This window comes from Cervus elaphus, chromosome 23, assembly GCF_910594005.1.
Source record: "Cervus elaphus chromosome 23, mCerEla1.1, whole genome shotgun sequence".
NCBI classification, from domain to species: Eukaryota; Metazoa; Chordata; class Mammalia; order Artiodactyla; family Cervidae; genus Cervus; species Cervus elaphus.
The window spans coordinates 47,166,200-47,186,444 of NC_057837.1; the positions used below are offsets into that span (position 1 = coordinate 47,166,200).

General features: G+C 40.0%; 1 protein-coding gene across 3 annotated transcripts in view; it reads right to left on the reverse strand.

Annotated features, from left to right (window-relative positions):
• The window catches only part of SLC23A2 (solute carrier family 23 member 2), a 139,682-nt gene that overhangs the window by 63,008 nt on the left and 56,429 nt on the right, over window positions 1-20,245 (reverse strand). For all 3 annotated transcript variants that reach the window (XM_043882955.1, XM_043882957.1, XM_043882958.1), the window contains one exon: window positions 9,743-9,841. In XM_043882955.1, coding sequence (XP_043738890.1) covers window positions 9,743-9,841 — 99 coding nt within the window. The remainder of the gene's footprint in view (window positions 1-9,742; window positions 9,842-20,245) is intronic.

Below are 20,245 nucleotides of genomic sequence, written 5' to 3' on the forward strand. Positions count from 1 at the left end.
GGGCACAAACAAAATCTTGTGCACACCAGGTCCCAAAGGAAAGGAGGAGTGGCCCCACAGAAGACTGGGTTAGACCTACCTGTGGGTGTTTGAGGGTCTCCTGTAGAGGCATGGGCTGGAAGCGGCATGCCACGGATACAGGGACAATCTAAGCCCTCTTGGAGATCACCGGTAGTCCTACTACAGAAACCTATAGACTCCAGGACTGGGTCACCTCAGGCCAAACAACTAACGGGGAGGGGAGCACAGCCCCACCCATCAGCAGACAATTGTATTCAAGTTTTACTGAGCACAGCCCTGCCCACCAGACCAAGACCCAGTTTCCCCCACAGCCAGTCCCTCCCATCAGGAAGCTTATACAAGCCTCTTATTCTCAGCCACCAGAAGGCAGACAGAAGAACTACAATCCCATCAGCCTCTAGAACTAATACCACAATCACAGAAAACTACCCAAAATGAAAAGAAATAGGATTATGTACTAGATGAAGAAATAAGATAAATACCCAGAAACACAACTAAATGAAATGGAGATAGGCAAACTCCCAGAAAAAGAATTCAGAATAATGACAGTGAAGATGATTCAGGACCTCTGAAAAAGATTGGAGGCGATACAAGATTGAGGTGATACAAGAAATGTTTACCAAGGACCTAGAAAAACTAAAGAACAAACAAACAGAGATGAACAATACACTAGACAGAATCAAGCACAGAATAACTGAAGCAGAAGAATGGATAAGTGACCTGGAAGATAGAATGGTAGAAATTAATGCTGCAAAATGGAATATAGAAAAAAGAATGAAAAGAAATGAAGACAGCCTAAAAGACCTCTGGGACAATATTAAATGCACCAATATTCACATTATATGGGTCCCAGAAGGAGAAAAGAGAGAGAAAGGACCCAAGAAAATATCTGAAGAGAAAACAGGTGAAAACATCCCCCACATGGGAAAGGAAACAGCCAATCATGTCCAGGAAGCACAGAGTCCCAGGCAGGATAAACCCAAGGGGGAACACACCAAAACACATGGTAATCAAACTGACAAAAATTAAAGATAAATCATTAAAAGCAACAAAGGAAAAAAGACAAATAACATACAAGGGAAAACCTATAAGGTTATCAGCTGATTTCTCAACAGAAACTCTACAAGCCAGAAGGGACTTACAATATATTTCAAGGGACTTGAAATATATTTCAAATGATAAAAAGGAAGAACCTACAACCAAGAATACCCTACCCAACTAGACTCTTTCAGATTTGATACTGAAATCAAAAGCTTTCCAGACAAGCAAAATTAAGAGAATTTAGCACCACTAAATCAGTTTTACAACAAATGCAAAAGGAACTTCTCTAGACAGGAAACACAAGAGAAGGAACTGATCTATAAAAAATAAATCCCAAACAACAAAATAGGAGTAGGATCATACATATCAATAATTACCTTAAATGTAAAGGAGTTAAATGCACCAACCAAAACATAAACTGGCAGAGTGGACACAAAAACAAGACCCAAATATATATTGTCTATAAGAGACCCACTTCATACCTAGGGACACTTACAGACTGAAAATAAGGGGATGGGAGAAGATATTTCATGCAAATGGAAATCATAAGAAAGCTGGAGTAGCAATACTCATATCAGACAAAATAAACTTTAAAACAAAGACTGTTATAAGAGACAAAGAAGGACACTACATAATGATCAACAGTTCAACCCAAGAAGAAGATATAACAATTATAAATATATATGCACCCAACACAGAAGCACCTCAATATGTAAGACAAATACAAACAAACATAAAGGAGGAATCGACAGTAACAAAATTAACAGTGGAAGACCTTCATATCCCACTTTCAACAATGGACAGATCATCCAGACAGAAAATCAGTAAGGAAATGCAAGCCTTTGTTGTTGCTGTTCAGTTGCTCAGTCATGTCCGACTCTTTCAACCCCATGGACTGCAACACACCAGTTTTCCCTGTCCTTCACTATCTCTGGAGCTTGCTCAAACATCCACTGAGTCGATGAGGCCATACAACCATCTCATCCTTTGTCATCCCCTTCTTCTCCTGCCTTCAATCTTCCCCAGCATAAGGGTCTTATTTCTAATGAGTCAGCTCTTCGCATCAGGTGGCCAAAGCACTGGAGCTTCAGCTTCAGCTTCAGCATCAGTCCTTCCAATGAATATTCAGGACTAATTTCCTTTACGACTGACTGGTTTGATCTCCTTGCAGTCCAAGGGACTCTCAAGATTCTTCTCCAACACCACAGTTCAAAAACATCAACTTTTGGTGCTCAGCCTTCTTATTGGTCCAGCTCTCACATCCATACATGACTGCTTGAAAAACCATAGCCTTGACTATAAGGGTCTTTGGTGGCAAAGTGGTATCTCTGCTTTTTAATATGCTGTCTAGCTCTGTCATGGCTTTCCTTCCAAGGAGCAAGCGTCTTTTCATTTCATGGCTGCAGTCACCATCAGCAGTGATTTTGGAGCCCAAGAAAATAAAGTCTGTCACTATTTCCATTGTTTCCCTATGTATTTGCCATGAAGTGATGGGACCGGATGCCACGATCTTCGTTTTTTCAATGTTGAGTTTTAAGCCAGCTTTTTTACTCTCCTCTTTCACTTTCATCAAGAGGCTCTTCAGCGCCTCCTCACTTTCTGCCATAAGGGTGGTGTCATCTGCATATCTGAGGTTATTGATATTTCTCCCTGCAATCTTGATTCCGGCCTGTGCTTCATCCAGCCCAGCATTTCACATGATGCACGCTGCATAGAAGTTAAATAAGCAAGGTGACAATATATGGCCCTGATATACTCCTTTCCCAATTTTGAACCAGTCCATTGTTCCATGTCTGGTTCTAACTGTTGCTTCTTGACTTGCATACAGGTTTCTCAGGAGACAGGTAAGGTGGTCTGGTATTCCCATCTCTTTGAGAATTTTCCACAGGTTGTTGTGATCCACACAGTCAAAGGCTTTAGTGTAGTCAATGAAGAAGAAGTAGATGTTTTGCTAGAATTCGCTTGCTTTTTCTATGATCCAACAGATGTTGGCAATTTGATCTCTGGTTCCTCTGCCTTTTCTAATTCTAGTTTGAACATCTGGAAGTTCTCAGTTCATGTACTGTTGAAGTCAAGCCTGGAGAATTTTCAGCATTACTTTGCTAGCCTGTGAAATGAGTGAACTGTGTGGTAGTTTGAACATTCTTTGGCATTGCCTTTAATTGAGACTGGAATGAAAACTGACTTTTTCCAATCCTGTGGCTACTGCTGAGTTTTCCAAATTTGCTGGCATATTGAGTACAGTACTTTGACAGCATCATCTTTTAGGATTTGAAATAGCTCAACTGGAACTCCATCACCTCCACTAGCTTTGTTTGTAGCGATGTTTCCTAAGGCCCACTTGACTTCACACTCCAGGATGTCTGGCTCTAGGTAAGTCATCACACCATTGTGATTATCTGGGTCATTAAGATTTTTTTTCTATACTTCTTCTGTGTATTCTTGCCACCTAGAATATTTTAGACGACTTAGACTTAATTGTTATTTATAAAGAATCCCATCCAGAAGCATCAGACTTCACATTTTTCTCAAGTGCACACAGAACGTTCTCCAGAATTGACCACATGCTGGGCCACAAGGCAAGCCTTGGCAAATTTAAGGACACTGAAATCATATCAAGCTTCTTTTCTGATCACAGTGCTATGAGATGAGAAATAAGCTACAAGGAAAAAACCTCTAAGAAACACAAACACATGGTAGCTAAACAATATGCTACTGAACAACCACTGGTTCACTGAAGAAATCAAAAGAAATTAAAAAAAATACCTAGAGACAAATGAAAATGAAAGCACAATAGTTCAAAACCTTCTGGATGCAGTAAAACTAGTTACAATACAGTCTTACCTCAAGAAACAAGAAAAATCTCAAATAAACAACCTAACCTTACACCTAAAACAACTAGATAAAGCAAAACAAACAAAACCTAAAGTTAGTAGAAGGAAGGAAATCATAAAAGTCAGAGCAGAAATAACTGAAATAGAAACAAAGAAAACAATCACAAAGATCAAGGAAACTAAAAGCTGGTTCTTTGAAAAGATAAACAAGATCGATAAACCTTTAGCCAGATTCATCAAAAAAAAAAAAAAAAAACACACACACACACAACAAATGGAGAGAACTCAAATCAGTAAAATTAGAAATGAAAAGAGACTACTATGAACAACTGTATGCCAATAAAATGGACAATCTGGAAGAAATGAACAAATTCTTGGAAAGGTACAGTTCCCCTAGACTGAACCAGGAAGAAACAGAAAGAAAATATGAACAGACCAGTCACAAGCACTGAAATTGAAACCATGATTAAAAACCTCCCAAAAAACATAAATCCCGGACCTGACAGCTTCCCAGGCTAATTTTATCAAACATTTAAGAGAACAGTTAACATCTATCCTTCTGAAACTGTTCCAAAAAGCCAAAGAGGAAGGAAGACTTCCCAACTAATTTTAAAGCAGACAAAGATATGACAAAAAAAAGAAAAAGAAAAAGAAAACTAGAGACCAGTATCACTGATGAACACAGATGCAAAACAAATACTAGCAATCCATATCCAACAATACATTAAAAAGATCATACACCATGATCAAGTGGGGTTCATCCCAGGGATGCAAGGATTTTCAACATCTGTAAATCAATTAAATTGAAGAATAAAAACCATATGATCATCTCAATAGATGCAGAAAAGGCTTTAGACAAAATCCAGTACCCATTTATAATAAAAACTCTCCAGAAAGTGGGCATAGAGGGTACATACCTCAACATAATAAAGGCCATATACAACAAACCTACACCTAACATCATACTTAATGGTGAAAGGCTGAAAGCATTCCCTCTAAGATCAGGAACAAGACAAGGATGTCCACTCTCACCACTTTTAATCAATATAGTTTTGGAAGTCCTAGCTACAGCAGTCAGAGAAAAAGAAGTAAAGGGAATCCAAACTGGAAAATAAAACATTAAACTGTCACTGTTTACAGATGATATATTATACATAGAAGAGCCTAAAGATGCTACCAGAAAATTACTAGAACTTATGTGAATTTGGCAAATTTGCAGGTTACAAAATTAATACACAAAAGTCTGTTGCACTTCTATATACTAACAATGAAAGATTAGAAAGAGAATTACAAGAAGTAATTCCATTTACTATTGCATCAAAAAGAATAAAACACCTAAGAATAAACCTACCTAAGGGACAAAAGACTTGTACTCCCAAAACCATAAGACACGGATGAAAGAAATCGGACAACAAACAGATGGAAAGACATACCATGTTCATGGATTGAAAGAACTAATATTGTCAAAATGATTATACTACCCAAGGCAATCTATAGATTCAATGCAATCCCTATAAAATTACCAATGGCATTTTTCATAGCACTAGAACAAAAAATTTCAAGATTTGTACGGAGATACAAAAGACCATGAATATCCAAAGCAATCTTGAAAAAGAAAAACAGAGCTGGAGGAATCAGGCTCCCTGACTTTAGACTATACTACAAAGCTACAATCAACCACACAGTATGGTACTGGCACAAAAATAGGAATATAAATCAACAGAACAGGATAAAAAAAACCCAGAAATAAGCACCTATAGTCAATTAATCTATGACAAAAGAAGCAAGACTACACAATGTGGGAATGACAGTCTCTTCAATAAATGATGCTAGTAAAATTGGACAGCCACATGTAAAAAATATTAGATCATTCTTTGACTCCATACACAAAAATAAGCTTAAAGTGGATTAAAGACCTAAATGTTAGGCTGGACACTATAAACTCTTAGAGGAAAACACAGGCAGAACACACTCTGACATAAGTCACAGCAACATCTTTTTTAACCCATCTCCCAGAATAATGGAAACAAAAGCAAAAATAAACAAACTGGACCTACTTAAACTCAAAAGCTTTTACACAGCAAAGGAAACAATAAACAAAACAAAAAGACAACCCACAGATTGGGAGAAAATATTTGCAAATAATGGGACTGATAAGGGATTAGTTTCCAAAATTTACAAACAGCCTGTGACATTTAATGGCAACCCACTCCAGTATTCTTGCCTGGAAAATCCTGTGGATGGAGGAGCCTGGCAGGCTACAGTCCATGGGGTTGCAAAGAGTCGGACACAACTGAGCGACTTCACTTTCTTTCTTTCTTTATGACATTTAATAGCATCAAAACAAACAATCCACTCAAAAATGGGCAGAAGATCTGAATAGACATTTCTCTAAAGATGACACACAGACGGCCAACAGGCACATGAAAAGATGTTCAAAACTGCCAGTTATTTGAGAATGCAAATCAAAACTACAATGAGATATCACCTCACACCGGCCAGAATGGCTATCATCAAAAAATCCACAAACAACAAATGCTGGAGAGAGTGTGGAGAGAAGGGACCCTCCTGTGCTGTTGGTGGGAATATAAAATGGAGCCACTACAGAGAACAGTATGGAGGTTCCTTAAAAAACTAAAACTATGAGCTACCATGTGACCCTGCAGTTCCACTTCTGGACATATACCCAGAGAAAAACATGGCCTGAAAAGACACATGCATGCCAATGTTCATTGCAGCACTGTTTACAATGGTCAAGACATGGAAGCAACCTAAATGCCAACTGACAGAGGAATGGATAAAGAAGATGTGGTACATGTATACAACAGAATATTACTCGGCCATTAAAAAGAACAAAATAAGGCCATTTCCAGCAACATAGATGAACCTAGAGAGTGTATACTGAGTGAAGTAAGTCACACAGAGAAGGAGAAACATCATATGACGTCCCTTATGTGTGGAATCTAAATGATACAAATGAACTTACTCACAAAACAGAAGGAGACTCACAGACTTAGAAAACAAACTCATGGTTGCCAGGGGGAAGGGATGGTTAAGGACTTTGGGAAGGTCATGTACACACTGCTATATTTAAAACAGATAACCAACAAAAACTTACTGTATAGCACATGGAACTCTGCTCAATGTTATGTGCCAGTCTGGACAGAAGGGGGGTTTGGGGGAGAATGGATATATGTACACATATGGCTTAGTTCCTTCACTGTTCACTTGAAACTATCACAACATTGTTAATTGGCTATATCCCAATACAAAATATTTTTGGTGTTAAAAAGAAAAAGAGAGAGAGAATCTGCATGGTTCATAAATCAAAAAAGGTTAAAATTTAAAAAAGAAATACCCTCATTATGAAGTTCAAGTCCCTCAGGCTCCCTAACTGAAGAATCCTAATGATACTGAAGTCCATACTAAGAAAGTCCTGGACATGAGTCTTAACATCATCCTATGGACTTATGATTATGATCTGGGGCACTAATCTTCTGGTCTTTTCAACAAAAAAATCCCTTTGAGCAAATTCCAAAATGAGTCTCTTGTAGCTAATATCACATTAGCCAGAATTTACTTCAAGAAATTCAAGAGTTAAATGGACACCAGAAAAGCAAAGTTTTTAATAAAATAAGTAAGTACATTAAAATGAATAGCTAAGAAACCCTACAGATATGAAGAAAACATAGGACAGAATCTCTTGCTTCCAGTTCTTTTGTCTTTCCTTGAATGGTTCATTCTTATTTCATAGTCAAGTGTTCAGAGAGCCTTTCAATGCCATCTGAAAAGCAAGATCCCAAAGAGTAAAATCCTCTGGTGTCAAGTTTTCTTTACACAAATTCAAGACAACAGAAGACCTAATATTTCATTTTCTTCACCTTTAAAACAAGGACAGTGATGGTACCTTTCTAACAGGGTTGCTAAGAGGACTAAATATGACAGGCTGCTGAAGCTAAGGGTCTGGACCTTTGGCACTATTCAACATACAATAATTCTTAGTATCCTTGCCATTTCATAGGAAAAGAAAAAGGACCAGTAAAAGGACCAGGAAGATCTATTTCACTAGTGTTTAAGAAAATACACACCTATTAAAGTTCAGATGATAAAAAAAATGTTCACCCGAACAATAAATGTCTAGCATAAATGTGCTAACATTACCATACTACACATTTTTCCTGCCAGCAGATCAGTAAAAGGTACACCTACAGATATTTTACAACCTGAAAAATTAATACTCTATCAATCATTTCAAAAGAGAGCCATCAATTCCTGGATAATGAACATCCAAAATCATGACAGCCTTCAGCCTGGAAATTCTGGTGACTCTCTGATTAAGGATCAAATATCTGAGGTTTGAATGGAGTTCAACAAGTCTGTAAAAGACAGAAGCACTTTGCTTTAAAAAAAAAAAAAAAAGAAGCACTTTGCTACAAGATGTGTTTCTTGGATGTTGAAACTCAAGCTAGATAAGAAGCAAGCCCTACCCAGACCCTGCCCTATGGACAGTCTCTGCTGCAGACCAAAGCCTCAACAATGGCTGCTCCCATCACTGTGCTCTGAGGAGCAACTTGGAAATCAGTACTATAGAAATTACAACATCTTGGCATGAATCTATACTTAAGATTCACCTAACTTATAATAGCTTGACCAAACAACAGCAATATTGGTCAAGACAGCCAAAAATGAGATTTCCATCTCCCAAACTAGAAAAGAAAGAAAAAGAGAGAAAGAGAAAAAGAAATCACAGACACAAAAATTTGATTATTTAAGAATTTCAATATAATTTATTTTGTTCTTTACCATTTTTGTGATTATACTGTATACTTACTGTACTAGTACCCGAGCTAGGAATTATATTTGTATATATCAACTTTCCAGTGGTCTGTTATTAGAATACACAGTATACACTGTCTATAGTACAATATAGTGGTTCTAGAATATAATACATCATTATATAAGTTGATGATAAAAAATAAAATCTGTCTTAAAAATCGCTGTCAAATGAAACTCAAATAAAATCGAGAAGTCTAAGGACTGCAAAGCAGTCTGGAAATTCCATGTTATTATACTTTTCATATATATCAGACACAGTAGCAGATACAAAGAGAAAAAGAAATTAAGGCATGTGGACCCTCTCTGGGCAGCTTTCTCCAGGCCCCTGTGAATATGGTCATACATTCTATGGTCACACAGACTGACCTGTCAAGCAGATGAGATGAGGGATCACCGACTTCAGTGTGTGATTCTCAAATATCTTTGTTCAAGGCATTTTCACAGTCTACATAACTCATCTACTGGTGTCTTTTATTTACTGTACACAGCATATACTGTGTGTTGCAGTCCATGGGGTCGCAAAAAGTCAGACACAACTGAGCGACTGAACTGAATTGAACAGTATGTACCAGGCACAATGCTAATAACTTTATATATATTATTTCAATACTCACAACTTTAAGGCAGATGCTGATATTTTTATACCCATTTTAGAGGTGAGGAAACTAATGCCCAGAAAGCTTAAGTAAATCCCTCAGGATCAGAGTCGTATTAGCACCCAGACCTAACGACAGACCTCAAACTCCTAACCACTTCACTCTGGGATCCTGGCTGAGGTTTTAAAAATATCTAGTTAAAGACCTCTACATGGTTCTCACTGAAATATTGCCATCAAAACAATAAAAATTTCTAAGTACTATTCCTTATCACTCCTTCTATTTCCATTATGAAGAACACAAACACATACACACTCAGAAAGAGACAAAAATTCCAGATGGATACCCACTTCCTTATATAGGAACTTCCTTGTATAGTGGTGGGTGAATGGATGGGGCTGACGAAAGAGGTACCTTTTCTGCGATGCCGTTTTCTGTCGTATATATCGCCATGAGCTCGGTGTCTTCATTGTCCTGTTCACCACTGGACGTGGCCCCTCCATTGATCACCACCTGAAGAGAAACAATTTGTTTAGAGGTTTGTTTCACCCTATACCACTCTGCTGTATAAAAATCTTTTCCCTCAAAGAAAATAACTGCATGAATTTCCCCTATCAGACTAGCCAAGTTTTAAGTTTTCTTAAATGAAACTCCTGACAAGTACATATGCACCAGTGACCACACATGTGTTTCTGATGGGGAAACGTATCATGTGTCCTATAGAATAAGGATCCAAGAATGGGAGTCAGCTGAAGGACACCAGAAATGTAACACTCCAAGAAACTACAAGGGGTAGGATCCCCAGAAGCCTCTAGACAAGGGAGACCTGGCTGTGAGGACAATGCTACAGTTTCTGAGCAGGTGAGAAGCATCCTGAGCTGCCTTGGTTAAGATCCTTTCCCAATGCCAGATTAACAACAATCTACGTCCCTACAAGGAAGAAATGTGTGCCAGTTGGAGCAATTCATGCACTTCTGTTATCCTAATTTACTAATTTATATTTCTCACAGCAATTAAATAAACTAGCCCACTGGTGTGTCCACTTCTTTGTGGCACTGAGGGGATGTGGATGGGTAGTGGCTGTCTATGACAACAAAATTGAGTTTCTAGACCCTCAAGATAAGGACTAGAAGTTATCCTGAGATTCAAAGAAAACTTGGGCACCTGGCAGGTCATGACCCCCTTCATGCCTACCCCCTGGTCAGGTGCAACTTATGTCCTGGCTGACTGCAGCAAATACCTGAAAATATTTTTAGTCTTTAGCTTAGTGATTCCATTTTTTAAAATTTACATTGAAAAAAACAATACTGAAAATGATTTTATGTGTGAATAACACCACAACTACATTTTTTAAATACTGAGGAAAAAAGAAAAACTACATTAAAAGTTTAAATTCTAGTGCTATAGAACACACTAAGGAGAAGTAAAAGATGAGTGATAGTGTAAGAGAAAACAGGGCAACACATAACAAATGATTGGTAGTAGTAATTAAAAAAAAATACCTACAAATAACCCAAAGGATAGGAATCTAGCCATAGGAAAAAAATTAAAATATCCAGTGAGACACAAAAAGTCGTTCAACCTTAGTTAAAACTACAAAAGCGACAAAATATAATTCCATTTTTTTAACATAAATTAGGAGGAAATTTTAAAAGAGGAATCTGGTGTTGACCAGGGTGTAGAGACATTATGTTCCTGGTGGAATGATCTTTCTGGAGATTAACTTAGCACTGGGATTTGAAATAGGCATTTTCTTGGAGCCAGCAATTTTACTTACAGAAACTTATCCTCCAGAAATATCTATGCAATATATATGTTCACAGTTGATGACTACAGCATTACTTAAAATGCTGAATACTTGGAAAACCGTACACGTTTATCAAAAAGTCATTGTTAAATTATCGTGTATGTATTTCAAGAATAGCATTCAGCCATTAAAAAAATTTTTTTTTGGCTATGCTGCATGGTTTGCAGGATCTTAGTTCCGCAACCAGGGCTTGAATCTGGCCAATAGCAGTGAAAGTGGCAAATCCAAAGCACTGGACAGCTAAGGAATTCCCAATATTCAGCCATTTTAAAGAATAAAACAGACTTTCCTGGTGGTCCAGTGGTTAGGAGCCTGCCTGTCAGTGCAGGGGACATGGGTTTGATCCCTGGTCTGAGAAGATCCCATGTGCTGCGGGGCAACTAAGCCTGTTGTGCTGCAACTACTGAGCCTGCACACCTTAGAGCACTGCAACAAGAAAAGCCACTGCAATGAGAATCCTGTGCACCGCAACTAGAGAAAAGACCCTACTTGACAAAGAGAAAGCCCACACAGCAACGAAGACCCAGCACAGTCAAAAATAAATAAATGATAAAATAAAATAAAACATAAAAGCATAAAACTGATGTACCGACGAGGAAACAAGTCCAAGAAATACTGTTGTGTTTTTTTTTTTTAAGTCACAAGTGTTAAAAGTCACAAGTGCAAGCCTACAATTAACTGGATTATGCTAAAAAAAAAAAATTTTTTTTAATACCCTCTCTATCTGTCCAAAATGTTTGGGAAAGGATCCAGGAAAGTCAAAATCACTAACAGGTTGCCCTCAGGGCAAGAAGTAATGACAGGCACTTTTCATTCCCAACCCTTCTGGACTGGGATCCAGAAGGATCTGGATCTTTTTTTCCCTGTGGCTGTGCTGGGTCTTCGCTGCGGCATGCAGGCCTCCTCTAGCTGTGGTGTGCAGGTCTGTCACTGCAGTGGCTTCTCTTGTTGCAGAGCATGGGTTCTAGGGAGCATGAACTCAGTAGTTGCAGTGCAACAGGCTTAACTGCCCCAAGGCAGGTGAGATCTTCCCAGACTAGGAATCGAACCTGTCCCCTGCACTGGCAAACAGATTCCCAACCACTGGACCATCAGGGAAGTCCTGGATCTTTTATAATCAGTACACATTCAGGTGTTGTTTGTAGACGTCTATGCTTTTTAAAAGGGCTAATATAAAAGGCATACACCAGTATACCAAAATAGTAACAGTGATTGCCTTTAATCAATGGAGCCATTTTTACCCTCTTTTTCTCTTTACATATTTTGGTAATTTTCCACAATAGGGACAATTTATTTTTATAACAGGGAAGAATTTAAAAAGACTAAAGATCTGAGCAGCATGGCTTCGCTAAGGTAGTCCAGAGAGATTTCAATCCACCTACTTCTCCAGTCGAGGAAATAAGGCCATAGAAAATTTTAATTTCTTATTCAAGATCATACAGATTATATAACCCAAGTATAAGGCTAGTTTCAAAGTATTCCAAAAAAATCTCAACTCACTAGTATATAATTCTTACAGGATAAGATAGTCTTAATTCAAATAAAGAATTGCTTTTAAAACTATCTTTAAGTCATGCTATAGCTTTTTACACAAGACAACTGGGTTTGTGACATTTCTTTGTCTACAAAACTAGTTGTCAGCAGGATATATCTCCCAGCCAAGTGTAAGTCCACAACATGAAACTCTCACTACTAGAAAGAACCATGCTCCAACCATGCTCCAAACTCCAAATTTTCCAATGAATCAGCTCTTTGCATCAGGTGACCAAAGTATCAGAGCTTCAGTTCTAGCATCGGTCCTTTCAATAAATATTCAGGGTTGATTTCTTTTAGAATTGACTGGTATAATCTCCTTGCTGTCCAAGTGAAAAATCTTTCAAGCTAGGTTGCAGCAGTACATAAACCAAGAACTTCCAGATGTATAAGTTAGATTTAGAAAAGGCAGCGGAACCAGAGATCAAATTGCCCACATATGCTGGATCACAGAAAAAGCAAGGGAATTCCAAAAAACATCTACTTCTGCTTTATTGACTACGCCAAAGCCTTTAACTGTGTGGATCACAACAAACTCTGGAAAATTCTTAAAGAGATGGAAATACCAGACCACCTTACCTGTCTCCTGAGAAATGTGTACAGGACAAAAGCAACAGGTAGAACTGGACATGGAACAATGAACTGGTTCAAAATCTCAAAAAGGAGTACGTCAATGCTGCATATTGTCACCCCGCTTATTTAACTGACATGCAGAGTACATCATGCAAAATGCCTGGCTGCATGACTCATAAGCTGGAGACTGCTGGGAGAAACATCAATAACCTCAGATATGCAGATGATACCACTTTAATGGCAGAAAGTGAAGAAGAACTAAAAGCCTCTTGATGAAAGTGAAAGAGGAAAGTGAAAAAGCTGACTTAAAACTCAACATTCAAAAAAACTAAGATTATGGTATCTGGTCCTTCACTTCATGACAAATAGAAGGGGGTAAAAAATGGAAACAGTGACAGACTTTATCTTCTTGGGCTCCAAAATCACTGTGGATGGTGACTGCAGCCATGAAATTAAAAGATGCTTGCTCCTTGGAAGAAAAACTATGACAAAGCTAGACAGCGGATTAAAAAGCAAACATCACTTTGCCAACAAAGGTCTGTATAGTCAAAGCTACAGTTTTTCCAGCAGTCATGTATGGATGTGAGAGTTGGACCATAAAGATGTATGAGCACCAAAGAACTGATGCTTTCAAACTGTGGTACTGGAGAAGAGAGTCCCTTGAACAGCACAGAGATCAAACCAGTCAATCCTAAAGGAAATCAATCCTGACTATTCACTGGAAGGACTGATGCTGAAGCTCCAATACTCTGGCCACCTGATGGCTAGAGCCAACTCATTGGAAAAAACCCTGATGCTGGGAAAGACTAAAGGCAAAAGGAGAAGGGGGCAACAGAGGATGAGATGGTTGGATGGCATCACTGACTCAATGCACATGCGTTTGAGGAAACTCCAGGAGATCGTAAAGGACAGGGAAGCCTGGCACGCTGCAGTTCAAGAGGTTGCAAAGAGTAGGACACAACTTAGTGACTGAACAACTGAAATTAATACATGACTTTTTGTTGTAATTAAAGTGACCAGATATCAACCAAACCAGGACCCTTGTGAGCATAAAGGGGAGATGTATCAACATGTATGAGGAAAAGACCTCAGATGCAAAGGAATCAATCACAACTTTCCTGACTGTGTATGAACACAAAGCATAATGAAAGAACACAGAATTAAAGATTCTGCTCTATCAATTCATTACTTCCTCACACCATCTTAAAAATGAAAAAAGCACCCTGTGTCCTGTCTGTGTGTCTCTTACTTCACCAAAAGGTGCCACCATACACCCAGGTGGCCTATCCCAACCTCCTCAAGTCATTCCTGACTTTCTATTGTATACCTCACCACCCACACCTAAGACAACACCAAATTTGGTCACATCTGTACCTTTAGCACCTCTCAAAGCTGCCTGTTTATGATCTACCCATCTTGATGGACCCTAATTCCATCTTAGGACCTAATTCCAAGGACCCTAATTCCCAGTTTCCTGACCTCAGCAGGACTGCCAAGCCCTCAGCTTTTGCCAAGCCCAAATGCCTTTTCAACATCTTATGCCTCAGAGCCCATGAGGCATCAGCCTTAATTCCCTCTTCACCCTGTCTTGGGACCATGGCACATCACTACAGTCACTCTCGCACAAACCTTCACTGTCCTCTCTGGTGCTCACCTGGCTAAATCAAGTCATCCATCCTTACTCTTCATCCAGCTTCCTTTTGCAATGCCTTCCTCACTGGCTGCTTCCACATACCAAGGAGGATATCATTCTCCCGCTCAAACATTGACCTCTCTTGAGGTCTCCCTCCAACCTAAGCTACCACTCCTTACTTCTCCCTATTGCTGGTCCTCCTCAGCTTCCATACTTCCAACACCACATCTCTTCAGTGCAGGGTCCTCAGACGTGCTTTCTCTCTTAGGGGCATCTATCCCTAGGAGATATCATCTAATCCCTTGGCTTTACATACCATCTCCACACTGCCAACAAGCAGGGAACAGCTCCAGCCCACACGTCTTTCCTGTGTCTCCTTTACTGCTCACACAGAATACTTCACTTCTGACGCTGCTGCCACCAAATGTGAGAGGATTTTTCTCTGTGAAATCAGCCAGGGTTCTGCAATTTAACTCAACTCTGACAGTCTAGCTAGATAGTGTCAGACCACACACGTTAAGGGCTCAATCCCACATGACTGCTCCCCCTGCTACTTCTGACGTCAATCCCAAGCAGTAATCCAAGCCTTACCCACAACTTCTGCCCAATTTATCTACAAATTGGAGGTTCCCACAATCCCCTCCTCAGGTTTGATTAATTTGCTAGAGGTCACAGAACTCAGGGAAACACTCGTGTCTACCAGTTTATTAAAGGATATAATAAAGGATAGAGATAAACAGCCAGATAAAGAGATAGAGAGAGCAAGGTCTAGCCCAGGAGCCTCAGTCCCTGTGGAGCTAGGGTGCATGATCCTATTGGTGTGAAGATTTTCACCAACCTGGGAATTCTCCAAGTTCTCTACTATTGGATTGTATGGAGACTTTCTCAAGTACACATGATCAATCATTAACTCCATTTCCAGCAACTCTCCTCTCTCCAGAGGATGAGGTATGAGGCTGAAATTTCCAAGCTTCAAATCATGGCTTGGTCTTCTTGATGACCAGTCTCCAACCAGGAGCCATCCAGAAGCCCACCCAGAGTCATCTTATTAGAACATGATGCTCCTAGTGTACTTTTCACTTAGGAAATTACAAGGGGTTCAGGAGCTCTGTGCCAGGAACCAGGGGCAAAGACCTATATATATATATGTGTGTGTATACACACACACACACACTTTTTTTTTTAATATCTCACACCCCAACTGGGTTGGGGCATCATGGATTCTTAACATTATATGGCTCTAAAGAAAATATACCAAGGAAATCTGAAATAACAGATTGGTATGAACACTGAGGAATATTTTTCCTATTCTTTGATAAAATTGAACGTAATAAAGCTACTCCTCAATCCATCCCCTTAATATCTCCAGACTGAATGATCTATTCTTGGCATCCAAGAGAAGAGACTCAGATATTCTCACAGAGGCTGTTAGAAGGAGAAAAAACAAAAACTTAAGGGCTCAGCAGAAACATTAGACTGGATCATCACTCTATGCCAACAGTTAAGTTCAAGCTATTTACTTAGTTTTCCTTGGATGCCCTTCCAGGTTCAGAAGATACAGGAGCTACCAACAGAGGGGAACGGCAGAGTAAACCTCTTCCTGGCTCTGCTTCCTGGCCAGTGTCCTTAGTGTACGGTAGTTCTTTAAGACTTCTGTTTTATTCTGGTTCTGATTTCGTGCTGCTCTGCATTCATTCCTTACACATTTCCTAAAAGCACACAAACTTGCTTAACAAGATTCCCCTAGGATACGGATAAGCTCTTTTACTATCTTTCTCCTATTTAATATCAATTCTGAACATATGACCTAATTTCTATGAACCTTGGGGCTTTGCATGTCTCTTGATCTTAACGTGATTTATTCATTATTCCACCTCTATGTATGGCTTATTCTTTCTCTCATTATTATCATGAGCCTTTGTTTTATTTAAGAAAATAATAAAATAAGATTTTTATTTATTTCCTTCCATAGGAATTGTTCTTTAAAAAATCAGCACTTGTAACATTTGAGGAAGCAATTATCTAACATAGGATGCCCCGAGACCCTGAACACCTGTACCCCCAGCAACCCACTCCTGAGACCATCACCAAACCTGGTTCTGAGTAACAGCCAGCTCTGTTCCCACTGTCCCACCTCCCTGCACTCCAGAACACTGGCCTCTGGATGTCTTAGCCAGCCTGAGGCCCAACTTCTAACTCCAAAGCAAACAAGGAAATAAGAGCCTGAATTTTAGAGTCTAGGAAGGCCTTGAATCAGCCGGCAAATTAAAAAAAAAAAAGAAAGTTGACTAGTCCAACTGAGAGACTGGATTTATATTTTATCTAATTTTAATTAATTTGCATTTAAACAGCCAGACAGGGCTAGCAGCTACTGTGCTAGTAGCACAAGAGCTAGAGAACCTAAAGGTGGCACAGATCTAGAGAAAAAAACAAATACAGAGCTGCCCTATTGGTTACTTTTCAACGTTCACATTTTGGAAAGCCATGATGAAGAAAGGCCCCAGCAGGCAGTGATGTCCTTGTCCCAGTGCTCTCAGACGCCCACAGGCAGGCGTCTCCAACAGTGAGATTCTCAACTCTCCTTTCTTCCCATGCCAGCTCTCTTTGGATTCAGCCACCTCAGCCCCATGTCTTTAAAAGAACTTTTATTATTACACTCCTGCCTCTCTGTGCTTCAAGTTCCACAGCCCCAGTGTCTGCAGGAATTTCATCAGCATCTCAAGTCCACAATTTCTCAAATGCAGCCCATTATCTTCTATCTTCCCCCATCCTCCAAACCTATGATTTTCCCTGTACTTCTTTTCTGCAAAGGTACCGTCACACAACCAGTTTCCTTTAAATAAATCTAAATGTCACCCTTAATGTTCTCCTCTCTCTCAGCTCTCAAAATCTCCTCAGCATCTCTTCTATCAGCCTCACCTCCATTCCTACTGCACTTACCCACACTTAAGCCTTTGGTATCTCTGAAGCCTCCCCAACTCTCCCTGTCCTAACCTGTCCTCACCCCAACCAACTCTTTTCCCCAAAAGAGTCCAGGGCCCTTCCAGTGGGCTCCAACTGTATGCTCTAGGAATTCCTGCTGCAGTGCTCACTCTACTGTCTACTCACTGCTCCTGCTCACTCACTGCTGCTGCTGCTGCTAAGTTGCTTCAGTCGTGTCCGACTCTGTGTGACCCCATAGACAGCAGCCCACTAGGGTCCCCCGTCCCTGGGATTCTCCAGGCAAGAACACTGGAGTGGGTTGCCATTCCCTTCTCCAATGCATGAAAGTGAAAAGGGAAAGTGAAGTCACTCAGTCGTGTCTGACTCTTCGCGACTCCATGGACTGCAGCCTACCAGGCTCCTCCGTCCACTTGAGGGCAAAAAGTTAGAAGGTTTTATGCATAGATATGGGCCACCTCTAAAACAGAATGTGTTCAATAAATACTTGCTAAATGAGAACTACAACAGATATGTTTTATGGACTGAATGTTTTGTCCCCCCAAAATTCATTATGTTGAAGCCTTAACTCCCAACATGATTAGAATGTAGGGCCTTTGAAAGGTAACTCAATGTAGATAAGGTCATAAGGGTAGAACCCCCATAACAGGCTTGGTATTCTTATAAGAAGAGACAGCAGAGCTTCTTCTCTCAGTCTTGTCAGGATCCTGTGAGAAGGCAGCTGTCTGCAAGCCAAGAAGAGTCCTCATCAAGAACCAAATCTGCTGGTACCTTGATCTTGTTCTTCCCTGACTCCAACAGAACTGTAAGAAATAAATGTCTGTGGAAGTGTTAGTCGCTCAGTTGTATCTGACTCTTTAAGACCCCATGGACTATAGCCAGTCAGGCTCCTCTGTCCATGGAATTCTTCAGGTAAGAATACTGGAGTGGGTAGCCATTTCTTTCTCCAGAGTATCTTCCCAACCCAGGGATCAAACCCAGGCTTCCTGCATTGCAGGAGGATTCTTTACTGTCTGAGCCACCAGGGAAACTCTTAAGTCACCCAGCCTATGGTAAATTGTTACAGCAGCCAGAGTTGACTAAAATGACATTTCTCTCTAATTGTGCCCAACTCCAGTGTGTTATAAAGTGCAACCTTTTAGGTTATTCCCCTGGTCAAAACTCTTGGAGAGCTTTTTACTGATAGACTACAAACTTCTATACTTTTTAGCCAATCATTCAGGAACTACCCAGATTCTCAGCTTCCAGCCTACCGCTCTAACACCATCCTCCACATGTTTATTCTTCTACCCCTGACTTGCCTCAGACTGCTCCCTTCCCCTGCACTATCCCGACATGTTCTGACACTGCCTCCTTTCACTTCAGGATCCATTTCAGCTGCCACTGCATCCAGGGACCAACATAGCCAAGGGTCCTCTCCGCATCTCAACACCTCCTGCCTCTACCCACACCTGTCTTTTTCTAATGCAATCACATTTTCTATGAGAGGATATAGTCAGAAGAAAAAAAATCACCTATATTCGAAACTGGCTTAGAGATTCTCTTAGGAGGACTAACCCTATAATCCAAAACACCATTTCTCAAATGCACCGAGGGGCCACATTATAGGGAAAAGGAAACAAAAACACAACCAGAACCACAAAGTCAGTCAGATGCTAACAATGACAAGTAGCTGTAAGAAACAAAACTGAGTATCATTTTTCACCACTACTCCCATTGGAGCATCAACTACAGCAGTTAAAGCACCACCATTCCCAACTCTTTATTTCGAAGACTATCCCCAGGAACATCAATGAAACTCAGATGATCAATGCATGTGCAGCCCCTGTCTTGCTCACCTGGCTGTGAACTCCTTGGGGACAAGAGCCTGTATGATCCAACTGATAAACTTTACTTAACACATCATGTTAGCTAGATGCTTTGGGCAAAGCCCTACATTTCACCTTCCCACAGAACCACTACGAAAGTTCTAAAGCCACTTTCAACTCTAAGACTATCAGATTCTATGAAATTAGTGTGCAGACCCTGTGGTCCCTGAATGAGGAAGGAAAGACAGATCCATGTCCTAAGAGCAGAGAGGCAGTGACCAAAATAATCCTACCAACTGGGTATCAGAAAGGGACCAGCTCTAACCTAACCCCCTACCTCTGCCCTATCAACAACAAGTCATTCAAAACGAGATTCAAAATCCCACTAGGGTGCTCCATTGGCTAAGATTCCACATTCTCAATGCAAGAGCCAGGCTTGATCCCCCTTGTCAGGGAACTAGATCCCACGTGATGCAACTAAGAGTTAGCATGCTGCAACGGAAATCAAAGATCCCCCATGCACAACAAGAACCAGCACAGCCAAATAAATAAAAATAATAAATATTTTCAAATGGTCTTTTACCTTATTTTTTAAGTTTTCTTAGGGCAAGTAATTTAACTAG